This window comes from Ostrinia nubilalis, chromosome 15 (assembly GCF_963855985.1).
Source record: "Ostrinia nubilalis chromosome 15, ilOstNubi1.1, whole genome shotgun sequence".
In the NCBI taxonomy this organism is placed as follows: domain Eukaryota; kingdom Metazoa; phylum Arthropoda; class Insecta; order Lepidoptera; family Crambidae; genus Ostrinia; species Ostrinia nubilalis.
Window position 1 is genome coordinate 2543806 of NC_087102.1, and position 19528 is coordinate 2563333.

A 19528-nucleotide genomic window follows, 5' to 3' on the forward strand; every position below is an offset into this window, starting at 1 on the left:
TTTAATTATGGCGATCTGCGTACCGCATATGTTTATCAAAAATAATGCCTATATTAGGCTTTCAACTAGCTCTTATAGTAATTACATAGTTGACAGTTACTAATTACTTCTACTGTTATTTTTTTTTTTTGTAAAATCTTATAATCGCAAGTAACACATCATTTTTTTATTTAAAATTACAAAATAGAAAATTATAATTTACTTCTATTTATCGATAATAGGAAACCGCATTAGAACACGAGCACGGCACTATGTTACGACCGGCACATGCGGCCGTACTGTGTATTTTCACACGACAGTGGATATCGGAAGAAATTAAATACATTGCGCAGTAGTTGAGCATGACATAAAGTGGTTGCTAACTAAATCGTCAATGTACAAGTGTGTTAGAATTTTTATCACCACTGATTTCGATATCGCAGTAACTGTTACGGCACTGAATTCGTTCGTAAAAATGTTTAGTTTTTTTTATTTATAAGCAAAATACCAATGGATTTGCAATACTTACATGTAGTAAATGACTCCATTGTTCCTGTAGTTCTTCGTTTCACTTGTTTTATTGCACGTAACGACGCATTATCCAAAATATCGGAGAACATTTCCTTAGTACGACTGAATCGCGACTAACCTAGCTACGCGGCCGATGTTCGTTTCTGGGCATATCGCGGAGACACGCGCCACGCCCCCGTTTCACATCTATTCCCTTCTATGATCTGAGGTCACGCACAAAGAACCCATGAATCTATTCAATAGCAAGGTCACCAACATCTTATTGATGTCTAACCGGAGAAAATCTAAAACAATGTGCAGTTTTTCCGAAGATGCATTCCCAACGTTTCTATTTGTCGCCAGGGGGCGCTAGCTCCCAAGCTCTTGGTTAGGTAATGAATCGATCGAAAAAAACGGGTAAGCGTGAGTTGATGTAGTGAATTGCAGTTCCGTATGTGTCCCCACGCAACCCTTATAAAGGACCGGGCCACTTTTGACCCGTGAGCTCCAAAGCGTACAAATAATAATATTAATACTTTAGGCACTTTTGTCCATGAACATGTAAGTCCCATCGAATTAAGCTATGATGCTTTCATTTACATTTATAATTCCCTATTTTCGTAAGAGGCTTAATCCTGCGAAACCATATCCACCACAAACTTGCAGCTTTGAGCTTACTTTAAAATTACAAAAGCATCATTGCATATTTTATTACAATACTTGAATTTTGATTGTACGATTCGATACGAAGATGACTTTTTGCGATAAGAATTTATTTCATCGATCATTTTGCAACCAATTACTTTGTGTGGATTACATTAATCAAGAAAGAGAACGGTCAGATGCTCCGATCAAATCATGTCAGACAGTTATGACAGGTTAAGTCTGACATCCGCGGTGGTTACAAAACACAAGAAATAATATTAACTCGATCGGGGTTTCGATTGCAAGTAATTTTGCCTGTATGGATTTTAGACTAAGTATCACAGAAATCACACTACCGTTTAGCATTTACCAAAAATAAAAACATGGATTTGTGTATAAATGTTACGGTCAATGTGATAAATGTGAAAATTATGAATAATCGCCGGTTGTTATGAATAATTACCGACAGGCTTGGTAAAAGTGATAAATTAATCACATTTATCAGTGATTATTTCATAATGTAACCTTAATACTAACAAATACCATAAAAGAGAGAACACCGGCTCGTGTACCTACAGCGCTCATGTACAGCCTCACATTTTGAACGTTTTGATATCATATATTAATATAATTTGGCAAAATGAGTTTGGAATGTGTTTTGCATAACATTACTTTGCCATATTTAGTTTATACACACATAAATGATCTCATATTAATCACATTTACCAAATCATGAGATAATTATTCATAATAACCGGCGATTATTCATAATTTTTACATTTATCACATTTACCGTAACATACATTTGTTATGTGCCTAAAATAGAAATGGTTCAGGTGCAAATAATCGACAAAAGACGACATAGTAAAGGTAGCAGGAAGGCGCTGGACGCAGGCCGCTACCAACCGGGCAACATGGAAATCGTTGGGGGCGCTCTATGTTCAGCAGTGGACGTCCTATGGCTGAGATGATGATGATAAGGTGTAAATAAACAGATTTACATTCGTATTTATAACAAAAATATAGAGTATAAACACTGAATTTTTTGACAATCACAATTAACTGCTACTGTGGTGAGCCTCACGTAGTACACTTTTTAAAGATGTTTTTAAGCGTGAGTAGCATAAATCATCTTTCTTTTATTAATGGTTCCATTTTAATTGCCACAGAAGAAAGCGAACCCTAAAATAATAACGTTAGCCTTCGTTAAGATCGTGTTAAGTATTTTTGATGTAATATAAAATATAATAAAAATGGGACCCACGTAATTGTGTCTTTAATTAAGTAAATGTTAAGAAAAAGTTAATGCAAAGTTAACTGTGTTAATTGTTGCCTGGTTATTAATATTATATAATGTTAATGAGTCAATCGATTTTTTGCTTAATTAATATGTACCATAAAAACAAGATAGGAAACGGTATCGTAAAACTTTTCCCTCCATAGCAAGTGGACAGATTCGCAACTGGACAGATTCTCAACTGGACAGATTCTCAGGTGGACGGATTAGCAACTGGACAGGACATGTACAGTCCATAATATAAAAACAACCTCCTGAACAGTAGTTTGTGTAATATTAATTTGAACCATGTAATGCATTATTTGAATAAGCTAGTGACATAGTATAAAGAAAGGAAGTAAGTTATCTTCATTAAACGTATGAGTGTGCCATCCCTTTTTTAGGGTTCTGTAGCCAAATGGCAAAAAACGGAACCCTTATAGATTCGTCATATCTGTCTGTCCGTATGTCACAGCCATTTTTTTCCGAAACTATAAGAGCTATACTGTTGAAACTTGGTAGGTAGATGTATTCTGTGAACCGGTTCTGGTTTTATTATGGGTGGCTAAAGCGAATAAACCCACAAGACCCAATAAGTCCACCCACTAGATGGACCGACGACCTCATAAAGGTAGCGGAAAGGCGCTGGATGCAGGCCGCCACCAACCGGCTATTGGGGAGGCCTATGTTCAACTGACGTCTTATGGCTAAAATGATCATGATGATGATGATGAAAGCGAATGAAGGGCTAATAGCTTGGGTAGTTCATCGTAGGTATAATCACAGAATAATAATAAGTACTACGTACAGAAGTTTTACTTCGCGAAGGTATTTAAAAAAATGTATGCTCAATGTCATTAACAATATGGTGTAATTTAGCCTGTCTCAAGAGTCAAGCACCATTTTGTTGACAAAAGTCATTGATCGACACTGCGCCGAAGCTATAGGGCTGACTTCGGTAAAATGATGTGACGTGAGGTGCCAAACTGCGGAAAATGGCGGAGGAAATACATGATTTAGCATGAATTATCATGAATAATATTAACTACTTATTTACCTCTCAGTGTCTTGAGGCAACTTAAAAAAGTACATTCTGTGTTTTTATTATTATTTAGGCAGTTAAATACTGCACAGTATTTAGTACACCATTTTCTTTATTTTCTTCCATCATACACAAGAATACGCGTGCGTCAGTCAATGTTCGCTCGTATGTGAGGCCTTGTGGAATAGTATCCTGTAGGTGGGCCATCGTGCGTGTTTGGTTTTCGATGTAAACTCGCGGAGATGAACAGGCCTGGTATAATCCTTTCCTTTTCAATGTTTCTTTTAGTTATTAATAGATTCTAGTCATAGTACATACTCGTATACATGGATGATTGTGTTATACTGTGATTTATAATAAGTACTTAGTGGAATTACTGCTTTCAAAACGTGAATTAGAACTGGCCCCATAGCAGACATTTTCCTACATCTAAATGCCCAATGAAATTGTATATTGGTTATGGCTATTGGAGCGGGTACCACTTTCCATACATTTGTGCCCATCATCTTTTGTCCCGGTATTCAAGTTTTTTTTTTACTTAAATTTGTTTAGTTTTATTTTCTTTAAATAAAGTCTTTCAATGTATTAACTATAATTCATTTCTCATGACTGTACTCTGTCCAGTTGCTAATCCGTCCACCTGAGAATCTGTCCAGTTGAGAATCTGTCCAGTTGCGAATCTGTCCACTTGCTATAACTTTCCCTTTGCTTAAAAAAATATTTTAGGATTTTTATTATGAGTTTAAACTCAATAATTGGTAATTAACTTGTTTATAATTAAAAGTATTTTTAGATAGTTATTGAACTAAATTCTATTATACATAGGAATAAAACGGCTACGAAAGAAAAAAGTGATTGTGAATTAAACATATTTTATTAATCACTCACTGCGCTTTGTGAAACTGAAATCTAACATTTGAAAAATAAGGTGAAATATTTTGTTTGCGGAAAAAACATATGCTTCATTTTCATTCCTCATCATAATTTCAGTCAAGTCAGAGGTCCCCCAATGACTTCCACATCGCACGTTTGGTAGCGGCCTGCATCCAGCGCCTTCCTTCTACCATTATGAGGTCGATCCACCTTGTATGGACGTCCTCATTTTCACTATCGAATATTAATTAATTTTAGCCTAGGGGCAGACCACTAATTTTTAGTTGGCCGATAGTTGGGTCGGAATGTTGATCAGTACGGAGCTGCGGAGATGTAAAAGTGCGCACATTACACCGATTTGCTGGCTAGTTCCGTGATTCGTCCCACAACAGGTTCGACTAACTACTTGTATTAATAAGAAATCACAGCTTAAAGAATCACTGAATCAAATATGTATTATCAATGATTTTAAATTCAGTGTTTCGTCCCAGTGGGACGAACGTATTGTGGGACGAATCACTGAACTAGCCGATTTGCTATCGGCCGATTCTTCACAAATTAGAATCGGGCCCAATTATCGGCCAACCAGAAATCGGTGGTCTGCGTCTTGGCTTAGAGTTACCGGTTATAAAACGAATCTTTGTCGTTTGAAGAGCGAGTACCTGTCAAAGCTCAGAGAACAATATAGACTGTTACACAGGGTGTCCCAGAATGGGTGAATCAAACTGATAGGGGAGATAGGTAGCTCTACTAATGTACAGACGACAGCACATCAGACTATACATTTTCGTTGCAAAGTCGCCCTTATCGCAACTACGTAAGATACCACAGTGTTTACGTTGACGTGCTGTCGACTGTACTATCCCAAAAAAATATGAAAAAAATAAAGCGCATAAGGAAACAAAAAAAAATGTTTTTGAAAATAAATCAGCTTTGCCTAAGTATCTGGCTATAATTGCTACGTTTGGAGTTTATTTGTACTTTTTTCTTACTAATATTAATTGTACATGATCGTTTCGTTTATCTGTAAACAAACTTTTGAAAATAATGACTATATTTCGAGTTTAGAGCACTTTATTTAAAAAAAAAGTCTGAACTCAAAAAATTTTTTTCATATTTTTTTGGGATAGTACATTAGTAGAGTTACCTCCCCTATCAGTTACATTCACCCATTCTGAGACACCCTGTATGAAAAAAACTGTTGTTGCAACGCATCGTATAACCTTGGTTGGTGTAAACGTCAATCTATCTTCACATCTCGCTATTAAAGAGATACGGCAAAAACGCGCGGTTTTCAGGCCGGAACGCGCGTGCGCACAGTATACTGTATGCCCACTCAGCTGGAGTAATTGGTTATAATTGCAATTTATTGTTTGCGAGGCAGTAAATTAAGCCGTTATTGAAATTGATTTTTGGAGTTATCTCCGTGTGTTTAAATAATATTTTAGCTCGTACAACTAGCTAGCTTTGAGATTGGTTACTAGCCCCCTTAATAAAAAGTTACACCCGGGATGAAGACTGGATTAATGGCATTTCCATACTAAATGACAATTTAAACCGGAATATAACTGGTGTAACTTTTATTATTATGGGGGTAGGAGTCAAGGATTCTAAACACATGTAAAATTAACATTTACACCTGGAAAAAGTCGACTGCTTCAAGTAGGAACGGGTCTATTCCCACCTCTTGTTTCCACCGCTGCAACTCCTGTGTAGCCAGGACTTACAGCTTGACCGCCAATAAAAACCCAACCAATGAAAGTCAAGTTTGTCTCGGAGGAAAGATTACTGGAAGAGGTTTTTTTAGAAATTAACAAACAGTCAGCGTCAAATAGTTCGTGACACCACAGAATAATAATAAGTACTACGTACAGAAGTTTTACTTCGCGAAGGTATTAAAAAAAATGTATGCTCAATGTCATTAACAATATGGTGTAATTTAGCCTGTCTCAAGAGTCAAGCACCATTTTGTTGACAAACGTCAGTGATCGGCACTGCGCCGAAGCTATAGGGCTGACTTCGGTAAAATGATGTGACGTGAGGTGCCAAACTGCGGAAAATGGCGGAGGAAATACATGATTTAGCATAAATTATCATGAATAATATTAACTACTTATTTACCTCTCAGTGTCTTGAGGCAACTTAAAAAAGTGCATTCTGTGTTTTTATTATTATTTAGGCAGTTAAATACTGCACAGTATTTAGTACACCATTTTCTTTATTTTCTTCCATCATACACAAGAATACGCGCGCGTGAGTCAATGTTCGCTCGTATGTGCGGCCTTGTCGAATAGTATCCTGTAGGTGGGCCATCGTGCGTGTTTTGTTTTCGATGTAAACTCGCGGAGATGAATAGGCCTGGTGACACGCAAAGTATAGCCAACAAAAAGTTCGCAACACGTCTTTGTTACATTGGAATAAGGTTGTGTTGTCAACTTTTTGGCCACTTTGGGTGTCACGAACAATTTGACGCCGACTGTACTGCCACAAAAACGAAAGAAATTAATGAATTCGTATCTAATCCAAATTATGTTCCAATTAAATAATTACGAGTAAAAATTACTGATCTCACATTATCACAATATTTATACAAATAAATATCCTTAAATAAATAAATATCCTTAGACATTTTACACTGCGCTTCTAGTCCCAAACTAAGCAAAGCTTGTACTATGGGTACTAGACAACGGATATAAACATACTTAAATACTTTTTTTTTTGTAAATACATACTTATTATACATAGAAAACACCTAAATACATTATATGGTTTTGCAATTAATTGTTGATGTTTTTTTCTTATAATGTGTACACGTATTAAAAACATTAATGTCCACTAACTTCATATTTTGTTTAAATTAGCGCTGATGAACGTTAAAAGCAAATAATTAAATAAAATATAATTAGTTTTCATTACAATTGAACTCGAGGAACATAATTAAAAAGAAATATTGTTCTTATTTAGTTTTTATTTCGGATAAAACATAGTATATCGGTTCGGTATCCATAGTATAATATAGTACGTCGGTAATTTAATATATTAATTTGTATTATAATTGCCTCAACTACGTAGAATTAATTAAGGACAACGCATTTGTGTTAATTGATTAATTAATCGCTACATTATTATAGCTTAAACATTTAATTGTAACGTACTGACTGAAATAACGTTGCGTAGTTTAAACCGAAGACGTTTTTTTCGTTAATAGTCCCCTAAACATGTATATCTTACAAATCAGATGAAATCTTTTATTATTTTTATCCATATTTTTTTTGTCCCCAGCAGGATCAAACCCGGAACCGCGGCATCTCAAGTCATCAAGCCAGGACGCCGTCATCTCATCGATCACGAGCCTAAATGGTAAGTCCTTTCTATTGTTTTGTTCTTTTTATTAGTGTGTCGACAACAAACCTACACGTGACGTCAATGCGTGCTTAAAAGTGTAGCACTTTGTGACGTCACTCGGAACTTCAACGCATCATAGCTTCGTAACAACTTGTTTGATTGACAAATAAAAATAGATGTGCCTAATAATTTTTGATGATATAATTGACGAACTAAAAGTTTTTTTTAGGGAACTAGCCTATTAATTAAACATAAAAACAGTTCCTTTATATCGGTTACGAGATCTTAAAGTTTACGGTACATTTGTTTGAAAATACTTCCAGTTTTTCCATACAATTAGCACAACGTCTAATTAAATTGATTGCACACCAAAGCTATCGTTAGTCTTGTTACATATTAATCGATCCGTTATAACAAGTAAATTATAGTGCATACCATTACTGTACAATCGTCTGCAAAGTTTTTGTTTAATTTATGTAACTACACTGGACCGGAAAAAAAGGGTCGGTCAAGAAATCGTCTATATCTTCAAAATTACCTGAACCAGCTTTGTGACACAAAATATACTAAAAACACGCATTTTATTGATTTTTACATTTTTAACAAATAATTAATCTACTAAATCAGGTACTTTTAAAGATACTGAAGCTTGGACGAATTCGTCCAAGTACTGAAGATTTTCTAACCGATCCTTTTTCTTTGCGGTCCAGTGTATTTTTAATATTCACAACATGAAAATCTATTAATATAGATTTTAGTAATATTTACATGTACTTAGATAACATTAATATCCTAAATCAAATATTAATCATGAAAATAGCTGATTAAATTAGGCACGACATATTAAGATGTGAAATTTAATACCAGTTTTACAAAACATTACTTTTATTACTATAATTCAAGTTGGAAACTATCTTGTACGAAAGTAAACGTTCACTTACTCGTACATTCGATTACCTGGAATTATTTAAAATAAAAGTCAAACTTCCACACGAAATAGATAAAAAACACTTTTAATGTGACTTTTACTTGGGTTGGATATAGATAGTGCGATTAAAACTATGAAAATAGTATCTTGCTTTCTTTGCTGAATTTAATAAGTATGATTTTTCAAAGAACCATAACATCTAAATCATCTAATAGAGGAGCATTGCCCTAAGCCCTATCTTAAATCATAAAAAGCTTGTTATCCTGATTAAAAAGCTTTTTAGGAGCTTTCATAACACACCGTCGTGTATAATATACAGTTACTCTATAATAAAAACTTCGATTTCACGATAGCAAAATACGATAGCTATCTCCACGGTCAAGCACTTGCTCTAACAGAACTTACTTTATGTAGCGCTAACATTTTCAAGGCAAGCTGCTCTTAATTGCCGAGCTGTTGCAATAACTGTCAAAATATGCCTTATCAGATATAGAGCTGTCACTGTCATTCGAAATTTGAGTAATGATTTTGTTGGCGATGGTACAGCGAAATGTAAACGGTCAAGGATATATTTTGTTCAGGTATTTTTCTATCACTCACCCCTGGGCCATACAATCGCGATCACTATCGTATCTGCGTATACTTCGGTGCTTTTATATACTCCAGTCCCCAAGAGACATGTGTAAGCTAGTTTGGGGACCATTTGCATTATTTGTTTGTTATTTTCGAAGTCGCAAGACTTCGCTCCGTTGCGCTGTCAAATTAATGTCGCCCGAATGTTATGGTGATATGTGTGGCCCAGGGTTAGTATCGTTTTTGTTTATACTTATTCAGAAGCATTAATGGTACATTTTCATGAAATTAATAACTTTACAATTTAATAATTCTGCACACCGCCCAGTTTGTGATTATTTATTGTATCAAAAACTCATTATAATATAAATCTAACAGTTAAATTACGCAGTCCAAAACGTGGAAGTTGTTTCACTGATGTCTATTTTATTATTTATCAATGTGAAAGTGTTTATGTTGTCAACTTAATTAACTTACTAACTACATAAATGTTAAATGATTAAAGCAGCGTGTAAAACAGCCGGAACGGATATTCTTAATGTTTTCACTCGTTGTATCTCGGAGGGCGTGTTTCCGAGTATATGGCGTCGCGGATTTATTAAAATTATACCAAAGGGAGGTGACAAACCGCCCGAAGATCCTAAATCGTACCGACCTATTACATTACTTCCCTCATTAGGTAAACTGTTAGAGCGATTAGTAGTGCCGCGTTTGCTACCGGGTGGTCCAATTTTTCACGAGCAGCAGTTTGGCTTCACCGCCGGGAAGTCTACTGCAGATGCAGTAATATCTGTCAGACAAAAAGTGACGTCCTCGGTGGCAAAGTACGTTGTACGTATATGTTTAAAAAATAACTTATTAACTTTGCTGAATCAAAGGTGCTCACGCGCGGCTGTCCCCAAGGATCGGTCCTAGGGCCCTACCTTTGGAATTTGGGTTTCGATGATTTTCTAGCATTACCATTACCCGAAGGCTGTTCGTTAACCGGGTACGCTGATGACGGTCTCCTTTTGATAGAGGCTGACACTAGATCAAAGCTTGAAAATCTAGCAGATACATGCTTGAATTTAATATCTCAATGGGGAGACAGGAATCGTTTGCAGTTTGCCCCTCACAAAACGTATCATAAATAAATAAATAAATAATAAATAAATCTTTGGACAATTTCACACAGCGCCAGCTAGCCCCAAAGTAAGCAACTTAATGCTTGTGTTAAGGGTGCTAGCTTAACGGATATACTACTTATATACTTTTTTTTTTTTAAATACATAAATATTATACATAGTCACACCCAGACCCGTCACAGAAATTAAAATTCATCATTTCAATTTCTGCCCGGCCGGGAATCGAACCCGGGACCTCTCGGCATAGTAGTCCGTTCTGAACCACTACACCAAACGGCCGACAAATCATCAGCTTCTATTAAAGGGTAATCTTAAAGTTTTGCCTCGCATTAAATTCAATGAAATAACTGTTAAAAAACGGGAATCTGTTTGCTATCTCGGACTAATTTTAGAGAAAAACTTTAGTTTTGTCGAGCACATTAAACAGATCGGTGAAAAAGCTAAAAAGAACTTTTATGCCTTAAGTCACATTTCAACCTCGACGTGGGGTCTAACGTTTAAAATCCTCCGAGTAATATTCGGCCACTTATTTAAGCTCCATTTGCTATGGAGCACCAGTTTGGGCTGACAGAGCTACTATAGGAGCCGCTCGACGGAAACTACTCCAAAGTCAACGCCTTGCATTGATTTTTCTTTGCAAAGCTTACAGAACTGTGAGCACGGAGGCTCTGCCAGTCCTGGCTGGTGTACTGCCGGTCGACTTAGAGGTACAAAAGCGTGCGGCTATGTACTTCGCATCAAGGGAAAATATAACCTCCGATTTCTTAAATAGCCGCGATCGTTCTAAAATAAGTCGATTATTTGATTCCCGAGAAGTCGTTGAAGAAGATTTACTTAATGAATGGCAAAAAAGATGGGATACGTCAGTCAAAGGACGTCACTTATATAAATTCTTCCCGAATGTACGCGAACGTCTAACTAGGCGATGGTTAGAAATCGACCATTGCTCGTCGCAGTTCCTCACGGGACATGGCAACTTTAAACATAAACTTCACGAATTCAAACTAGTTCCGTCTCCTTTTTGCGAGTGTTCCACTGATGATGTCAGTCATGAGCAGTCTGCCCATCATATCTTGTGGGAGTGTGATCTTTGGAAACATGAACGTAATATAATGCTTAATTCAATACAACATACATCTGTTTCCGCAATTTATTACACCGATCTTGTCGCGACAAGGAAAAATTTCCGTGCTTTTAAGCGATTTTGTGAAAAATATTATTGGCAGGTAGTTGCTAATTGCTCATAAGATAGGCCCCCTTAATTTAATTTATTGTCCGTGGTGCATAATCTTTTTCTTAAAGGTTTTAAACCTTTGTTTGTCACCTGTCATCCGCTTTGCAATGGAGGGAAGTCGAACCTTAATTTCGAACTCCTCCTATGTTCTTCTGATTAATTTCGTTGCGGGTCCAATGACAGTTTAACTTTCCCCCGGGACAAACTTGACCTTCATTGGTTGGGTTTTTGTGGCGGTCAAGCTGTAGATCCTGGCTACACAGGAGTTGCAGTGGTGGGAACGAGAGGTGGGAATAGTCCCGTAACTACATAAATGTTTAGTTAATTAACAAGTTATAATCAATATCAAGTGATACGAAATAGTCTGGTAGGTACTGATTGCGATCGATATCAAAGAGTATAAAGCAAGAATAATATTAGTCAAACGATAAAATACGTTACTCAATAACACTTACTTGAGACTCTTGAACTGTTGGCTAATACATGCAACAAATAATAGTAAAGTATACGTGGTAGGTCAAAGCATCATCTTGAAAAATAGGTAATATAAAAGAAAACGTGAGTAATTTTGTAGTTACTTCAGTTTCCAAAGCATGCTACTATATTCTGTTAAAACTCCAGAACAATATGAAACCCTATATCAAAAAAACTGAAATAGAACAATACCACAAAGTTACCGATCTTACAGCTTTGTTACCAATTATTAAACTCAGCCAATAATAGTGGAATTGTACCAGAAGAATTTAAGAGATTAAACTGGGTTGCACCATCTTACTTTAACTTAAACAAAAGCCAAAAATCAGACAAACTTCATACAAAAAGGACCGGTAATAAATAAAGTTACGGTTAAAGTTAGGTGGTGCAATCTCTTTTTAATTTTCGAAAGACAGTAGGTGACTTAAGAAGAAGATGAATTAATTTAAAAGATATCTTCTTTAAAAATGCAGTTATTATCGAGATCAATGTCAATGTATGCACTTATGTATTAAATTAAACTCAAATATGTATAATAATACCTGATCACACTAGCTGGAACAGTTTTGGAGTATTTCAGTCTGGCTGAAGCCGACCTCGACGGTCTTCGAGGGCAGGTCGCCATATTGTTTTACACTTTTAACTTCACTCGATTGTCAGTCGTTACACCACACTTGTCACATGAAGTTTTTATAGCTGTTCGATATCTTTGAGATTTTTAAACTTTGATTATAATTAATTATGGGATACACACATTACTTTTATTTAAATAACTTAAAAATATAATGTAGCTGTATTTATATACCTTTGAAAGTATATCAACACGATGTAATTCACAAAGAAGCTTTGGCAATGTCAATAAATAATAGAATTGTTATAATATCTCCTGCTTTAGTTGTTCTTTTTACGTAGATAAGTACATTACTGCTGCACAGAAAACTTAGTTAATTCTTACACCAACTTTATCCCCAGTAGTAGACAGAATCTATAAGATTAATTAATCCAACACACGCCTTACTATTTCCCGCTAGAAAATAAATGTTAAATCGGTAAATTAAGTTAATTCCTGCCATTAATATTCATTGGCACTGAAAAACCGTGATTCAATTAAGATATTCTCATATATCAGTGAAACCAGGCTGGCCGAAATGTAGCTCTCTCGACATAGCAGTTTTTGCTCCCTGACAGCTAAGCTACGAGTAAATCTGTGGTATGCGCATACGCACGCGATCCGTATATCATCCGCGTTAACGTCTCATGCTTTGGTGGTGTTACAGATAAGATAAAAGTATGATCATACGGTGTCATATACTCTCTGAAACTGTATTTATTAAGGTTTTTTTTGTCTGATTTACGGTGATTTTTCCTACGAATTTAAATTAAACTCGCTTCCTGAAGTTTATTTAAGAAACAAACAACGTACATTTTCAGCCTAGTAATATATTTTCAAAAAATGATGCAATGCTTGTGGATACATAGGTATATGATAAAGTACGTATTTATCGTAATATAATGACAATCAAGATTTTTTGGTTAGGTATAGTCATCTATTTGTCATCATCCGTAAGATATTATTATAAGTAATAAATAAATTGTGTACTTATTATTTCAAGAAAGATTTCTTTTTGGAGAATAAAAAATACTCAATTTAGCTAATTTTAGTAACTGATGTTTATTAAGTGTTAATTAAGTGAATGTATTAATCAGAATAAAATGTTTCTTGTCTCAAGGTTGCACCTATCATCCGTTAAAGTTACTGCTGTTATTCGTTCGTTTCAGCCATATTACTACTGTTTTTATTTTATGCTTATAAAATAATTAATTTTCAAATGTAATATTTTTAATTATATACGCATTTAATTCATTAAAAAACAGATCAATATAAACAGAATGTTATATTTTTCAACACTATATTTATTTTGTGCGTCATCCAACCCTCAACTTCCAGTTGTCAATGAAAGCAACGCTAGAGATTTCAATTACTCCAGTCAGAGAACAAAAAACAAACGCAACATTTTTCTCTCAGCAAATACCCGAATTAATTCTGAATACGTTTCACTTTCTTCAAAATGTTGAGTTAAAAAGTATCTTATGGTAATACGGCCCACTTTTTCAGCTTCACAATTTGTCGCGCTTCAGTTAACCATTTAGCATTCGTAAATTGTATGAGAAAAAGTATCTTCTAAGGCTGGGTTGCACCATCTTACTTTAACTTTGACAAACGTCAAAAATCTGTCAAACTCCATACAAAAAGCACCGGTTATCGTCAAAGTTACCGTTAAAGTTAGGTGGTGCAACTCAGCCAACTAAAACGTTGTTTAGTTTAGTCAAGCTTATTAAACTAATATTTTTACAAAAAGATAGATGTGGGTTATAAAATTGAAATGATTGGAGTATAATATTAATTGCGTCGTTAAAACTGTCTTCGCTTAGTACGCAATTAGCACAGTTTGTACAATGAAGTGATTGTTGCAATTTTAAACTAACGTGCTGATAGAAAGCTGCTCCGTTTTCCGGGTAGCGCTGACTGTATTTAGCTTGATTTGCCGCATACAGACTGAAATACAGTGCCAACTAATAGCTCTAGTACTCTTAAGAGCGTTTACGCGAAGCGCGGCGTTTCAAGGGGCATCATAGGAAATGATTCGCGCGCGGCGTTTTTTAATAGTTTTCAAATGTTTATAGCAAAACAATAACAATGAATTATATATCTTTTCAAAGTAAATATTTTAAAGAAAATGTTATTTTATTATGTTAAGCTATTTTTATGTTGAATTAAAGACGAATAATGGTGTAAAAATCACTTTGATTTTTGGGTGTTTCACGTTCTTTGAATTTGTGATTTCTTATTGTAAAATGCTTAAATCTAAGAATTTTCTCAACTAACTATTTGCCTAAGGACCTATGCTATAGGAAATAAATGTTTGTTATATCGTTTTCACAGAATTTTTATAAAAAATTCAGCTTGTAAACTGACGCTAAAGTGGAAATTTGAAAACCTGTGTGGACTTATCTTGATAGAATTCTTAAATACTCATCGAAACATTTTCTCAACTAACTATTTAGACGACGAAATTGCCTAATTATTTATGCCTATAACATTCGCACGTTCATAATCAAACCGTCACTATACAAAAAAGTCGATTTTTCAGGAAAAGCATTTGAAATACTCAAATTTTAAAACCTTTGCAAAGTGTGCAAAATGTTCTTAAATGTTTTGTTTTTTGTTGAATACCAGTAGTGGCTTGTTTGGCTTTTACGGGAATATAATTATCTTTCAAATTATCATAATGGTTTATTTAATATTTAATTTTTTCCCTAAAAATAGTGTCACTTTTCCACTAAAATTGAGACAGTGACAGTTTTCAATTAAAAACATGTTAATGTTGTATTATTAATTCCAGTAGAAATGTCACTATTTTCATATAAATTTGACGATGAAAGATTAAAAAATGATTATTATTAAATAAAACTAACATAGAAAAATCAGTAATTTTAATGAACTTAAAACTTTATAATTTGGATTAAGTGGTACCTATGGTAACAGTAATAAATTTAAATTCTCGATCAGAAATAAATACGTTACACACATGAAATTACTATAAAATTACATCACATAAATCAACTTCTTAGAAAATAAGGTACTCTTTTGTTCAGGCAGCCTTTAAACAACAAGAACTTGATGACCTCGATGAACTTGACGAACTAGATAGTGATTTTTCATGGGAAAAGGGCTCAGAGAAGTAGGTTTAAATTCTGGATCATTATCCAGCGGCCATAACCTCTGCGAGCTATGTGCCCCGTCCACTGCCACTTGATTTTAGCGATTCTGTGGGCTATGTCGGTCACTTTGGTTCTCCTGTGGATCTCCTCATTTCTGATTCAATCACGTAGGGAAACTAACTGAGCATCGCACGCTCCATCACCTTTTGGGTGACCTCTCAGATCCATAAAATATCACTGGCAACACACACTGATCAAAGACTTTTGTCTTGAGGCACTACGGTATTTCAGACGTGAGAATATCACTAAGCTTCCCGAACGCTGCCCAGCCGAGTTGGATTGACGATTGACCTTTTTCTCGAAGTTGGACCTACGTAACTGGACTGTTTGTCCCAGGTATACATAAATTGTCAACAAACTTTCGAGTGTAGAGTCTCCAGATGAGTGGATACTACATGGACATTTGACATGTTTTTTGTCTTGTCCATATTCATTTTCAGGCCCACTTGTTGAAGAGGCTCTACTTAGGCCATCGAGTATTATGCCTAGATCTTACACAGTCTCAGCCATGATTACGACATCGTCAGCAAATCGAAGGTGGATGATGTACTCGTTGATATTTATGCTGAATCCACTCCAGTCCAGAAGCTTGAAAACATCTTCCAGGGCGGTGTTGAACAGTATCGGAGATATTATGACGTCTTCCTGTCTCACCCCTTGCTGCAACTGGATGAGTTTCGAGTCCTGATCCTGGAGACGAACCGACATTGTGGCGTCTTCGTACAAGCCTTTCAACACTTCGATGTATCTATAGTGAATTTGGCACCGTTGGAGAGACTGTAGCACTGCTCAGATCTCGATCGAATCCAAGGCATTTTCATTTCTTTATAGTTACTTTTGTGAAGCCTCAATGTAACCTTGTTGGTGATCGAATAAATAAATAAATAATCCACAAACGCTAGATAAAGTTGTAATTGATAATTTCTTTGATTTTACTAGTGTTTGGATTGACTGGTGGCATTTTTGTTAGCTGTTAAAAAAAATTATAACTACCTACTTAATCATTTAAAAATCTTTCTTGTTGTTTTAATATTACACAATTTGGATAAACACAATATTCTACGAAGTGATGGAACAATCTTCTTAAAAATGTAAGAGAAATATTTTGTTTTAAGGCGTTTTTCGTATTACTTTATTGTGACTTATCTTAATGATTTGGAGTAAAAGCGTCTTTATGCTAAAAATGACGTTTTTCAACACAGAGTCCACATAACTAACACGGCGTGCCCGTCCAGTTCCCGTCACTACTAAAAACGTGTCACTGTTACTCACAACATATGCCGGTTTCCCCATTAAACTCCATAACGACACTAGTCATATCTGCCGAACTATTTGAGTTTTAAGCGTGGGATTTTTACAGCATGCACTTTTCGCGGAGCTCTGATAGATGGCGTTGTTAACTCAATTTCTCCCAATTTCGTATAGTGACGGTTTGATTATGAACGTGCGAATTATTTGTAATGTAACTGGTTAATGATTGTAACGGGTTGAAAAAGTACTGTTTTTGCGCCAAACGGCGTAAACGCTCTTAACTCGGTCGGTGGCTGAAGTATGGAAACTGCACGGGAGGGGTGACATTGACATTTCGCTGATGTTTGACGTCTCAAAAATACCGTCCCATACCTCAAGAACTGACTGAGTTAGATCTAGACTCATTGATAGAATCTCATTGGTGGCGAACGTTCGTGAGACAATTATAGTAGGCATATTTATAATAGACATGTTGACACCACCAATCAATGAGGGCTATCGTTTTAGCGCTCACCAGTTAGCGCCACTGTAGAGTAAGGTCCCGTCACTTGCTAGTAGCGAAGACAGTGGCACCAACTGGTGAGCGCTAAAGTGGTAGGAGGACTATCGCATTTGCACTCATCAAGATGGCGCCACTGTAGAGTAAGGTCCTGTCAATCGCCAGGGGTGCCAACTGTTAAGTATAAAAACGATAGCCCTCATTGACGTACTTTTTAAAACTGTCAAAACGAAACTCTCCCATAGATTTTGTATGGCACAACAAGCAAGTGACGCCACTATTTAGTCAACTCAAATAAACTATTTTTTTCACAATCTTAATGCGACCAAAAATCGTAATTTACAGGTAGGTAATTTAAAATTAATTAAGTTTTTAAGACCAGAATGAAGTGTCTTTTTAGAAAAGTTGTGATTTCAAATTATTGGAGAATGGTGTCAAATTGTCTATTAACCTAACTATCATTTGTAGTAGATATCATCATCATCAACAGCCCTTTACAGTCCACTGCTGGACTATGAGCCTCCTCCACTATAGTGGAGGGTTTTGCCATAATCTCCACGCTTGGCAGGCGGGTTGGAGATCGCAGTTTAAAATATTGATGTTTTTCAGAGAGTAGTAGTAGATATATTTATAATTAAATCTATCTATTATATGTTTATCTGTTAGCGTTTAGTTGTACAAGCTCTGTCTAGTTTGAGACTGAGTTACTGATACGATAGTTAGACCATTTATTTATTTGTCTATAATTTACGCAACTCACGCTAAACTATCGAAGTGAGAGAGAAATTGAGATATACTACGTGAAATGGCTACAATAATTACCTCGTTTAGTTTAATACGCGGCTTGCAATACTTTATCACTCAACAATATTATAACTCTGTATGTATGTCAGTTATTAATTGTAAGGAAATCGGGCCTTCAATAGACGAAGTTTGGTTTGAATTTATGTATCACTTGCTAGCTGTGCCCGCGACTTTACGTGTGGAGACAGTTTGACAATTTATTACCGATTTTGCAACAGATTTCATCGATACTCGGTAGCTATTGCTCGTAGTATCACTACATAGTATAAAACAAAGTCGCTTGCCGCTGTCTGTCCCTATGTATGCTTAGATCTTGATACGGGTTTTTTTAATAGATGGATTGATTCATGAGGAAGGTTTATATGTAAAGTCGGGGCGGATCGCTACTGCTATATGTATAATTTAAAGTCTTCCTCGATAAATGGACTATACAACACAAACACTAAAATTTTTACCTCTTTTTTGTCGATAAAAATAGGTCTAGTTTCACCTATTTTCATATGTGCACTATATCGTGACTTACACTGTACATTTTTTCAAGTTGGGTCAGTACTTCCTGAGATTAGTGCGTCCAAACAAACAAACTCTTATGCTGGGTTCCACCATCTTACTTTAACTTAATCAAACGTCAAAAATCTATCAAACTCCATACAAAAAACACCGGTTATAATCAAAGTTACAGTCAAAGTTAGGTGGTGCAACTCAGCCTTATTTTTTTTATGTGATAGGTGGCAGACTAGCAGACAGATCATCTGTACAATATATTAGTATCTATACTCTATCTATAGTGTAATACGAATGATGACGACCATGTCACATACAAATGACCTGCATAAACCCGCATCAAAAGGTGCACAGAAACTGCATTGTTCATTGTGTCGCCATGGAAACACCATTGTTGTAATGCACTTGACCCAGTATCGATTTTGCATGGTGTCAGCATGATCATACAATGTCATACGCACATGACAATGAGTGTGATTTATTGCGAATTAGTAATGCATACCTCACAAGTTGATTTGCTTGAAAAAAGTTTTTATTTCTGCACCAAATCAAATCAAAAATGTTTTTATTTGCCTGGATTAATTTTTATTCTAATTAGTGGAGCCTTTAGAAATGTCACATTTTTTTTGTTGTACATTTTTTTTTCCACTCATAATGTTTGTCATTTTAAAACAATTAAACATG

The 19528-nt window shown here is 35.5% G+C and overlaps 1 protein-coding gene across 9 annotated transcripts in view; it reads right to left on the reverse strand.

Annotated features, from left to right (window-relative positions):
- Positions 1–19528, reverse strand: part of LOC135078716 (espin) — an 89740-nt gene that overhangs the window by 68341 nt on the left and 1871 nt on the right. For 3 of the 9 annotated variants that reach the window (XM_063973270.1, XM_063973264.1, XM_063973267.1), the window contains exons 2-3: positions 12546–12710; positions 11985–12005 (exon numbers count right to left, since the gene is read on the reverse strand). In XM_063973270.1, the coding sequence (XP_063829340.1) occupies positions 11985–12005; positions 12546–12628 (104 nt within the window). In that variant the 5' untranslated portion in view covers positions 12629–12710. Of the gene's footprint in view, positions 1–11984; positions 12006–12545; positions 12809–19528 lie in introns of all 9 variants that reach the window. The other 6 variants (XM_063973271.1, XM_063973268.1, XM_063973269.1 and 3 more) reach the window with 4 other exon arrangements.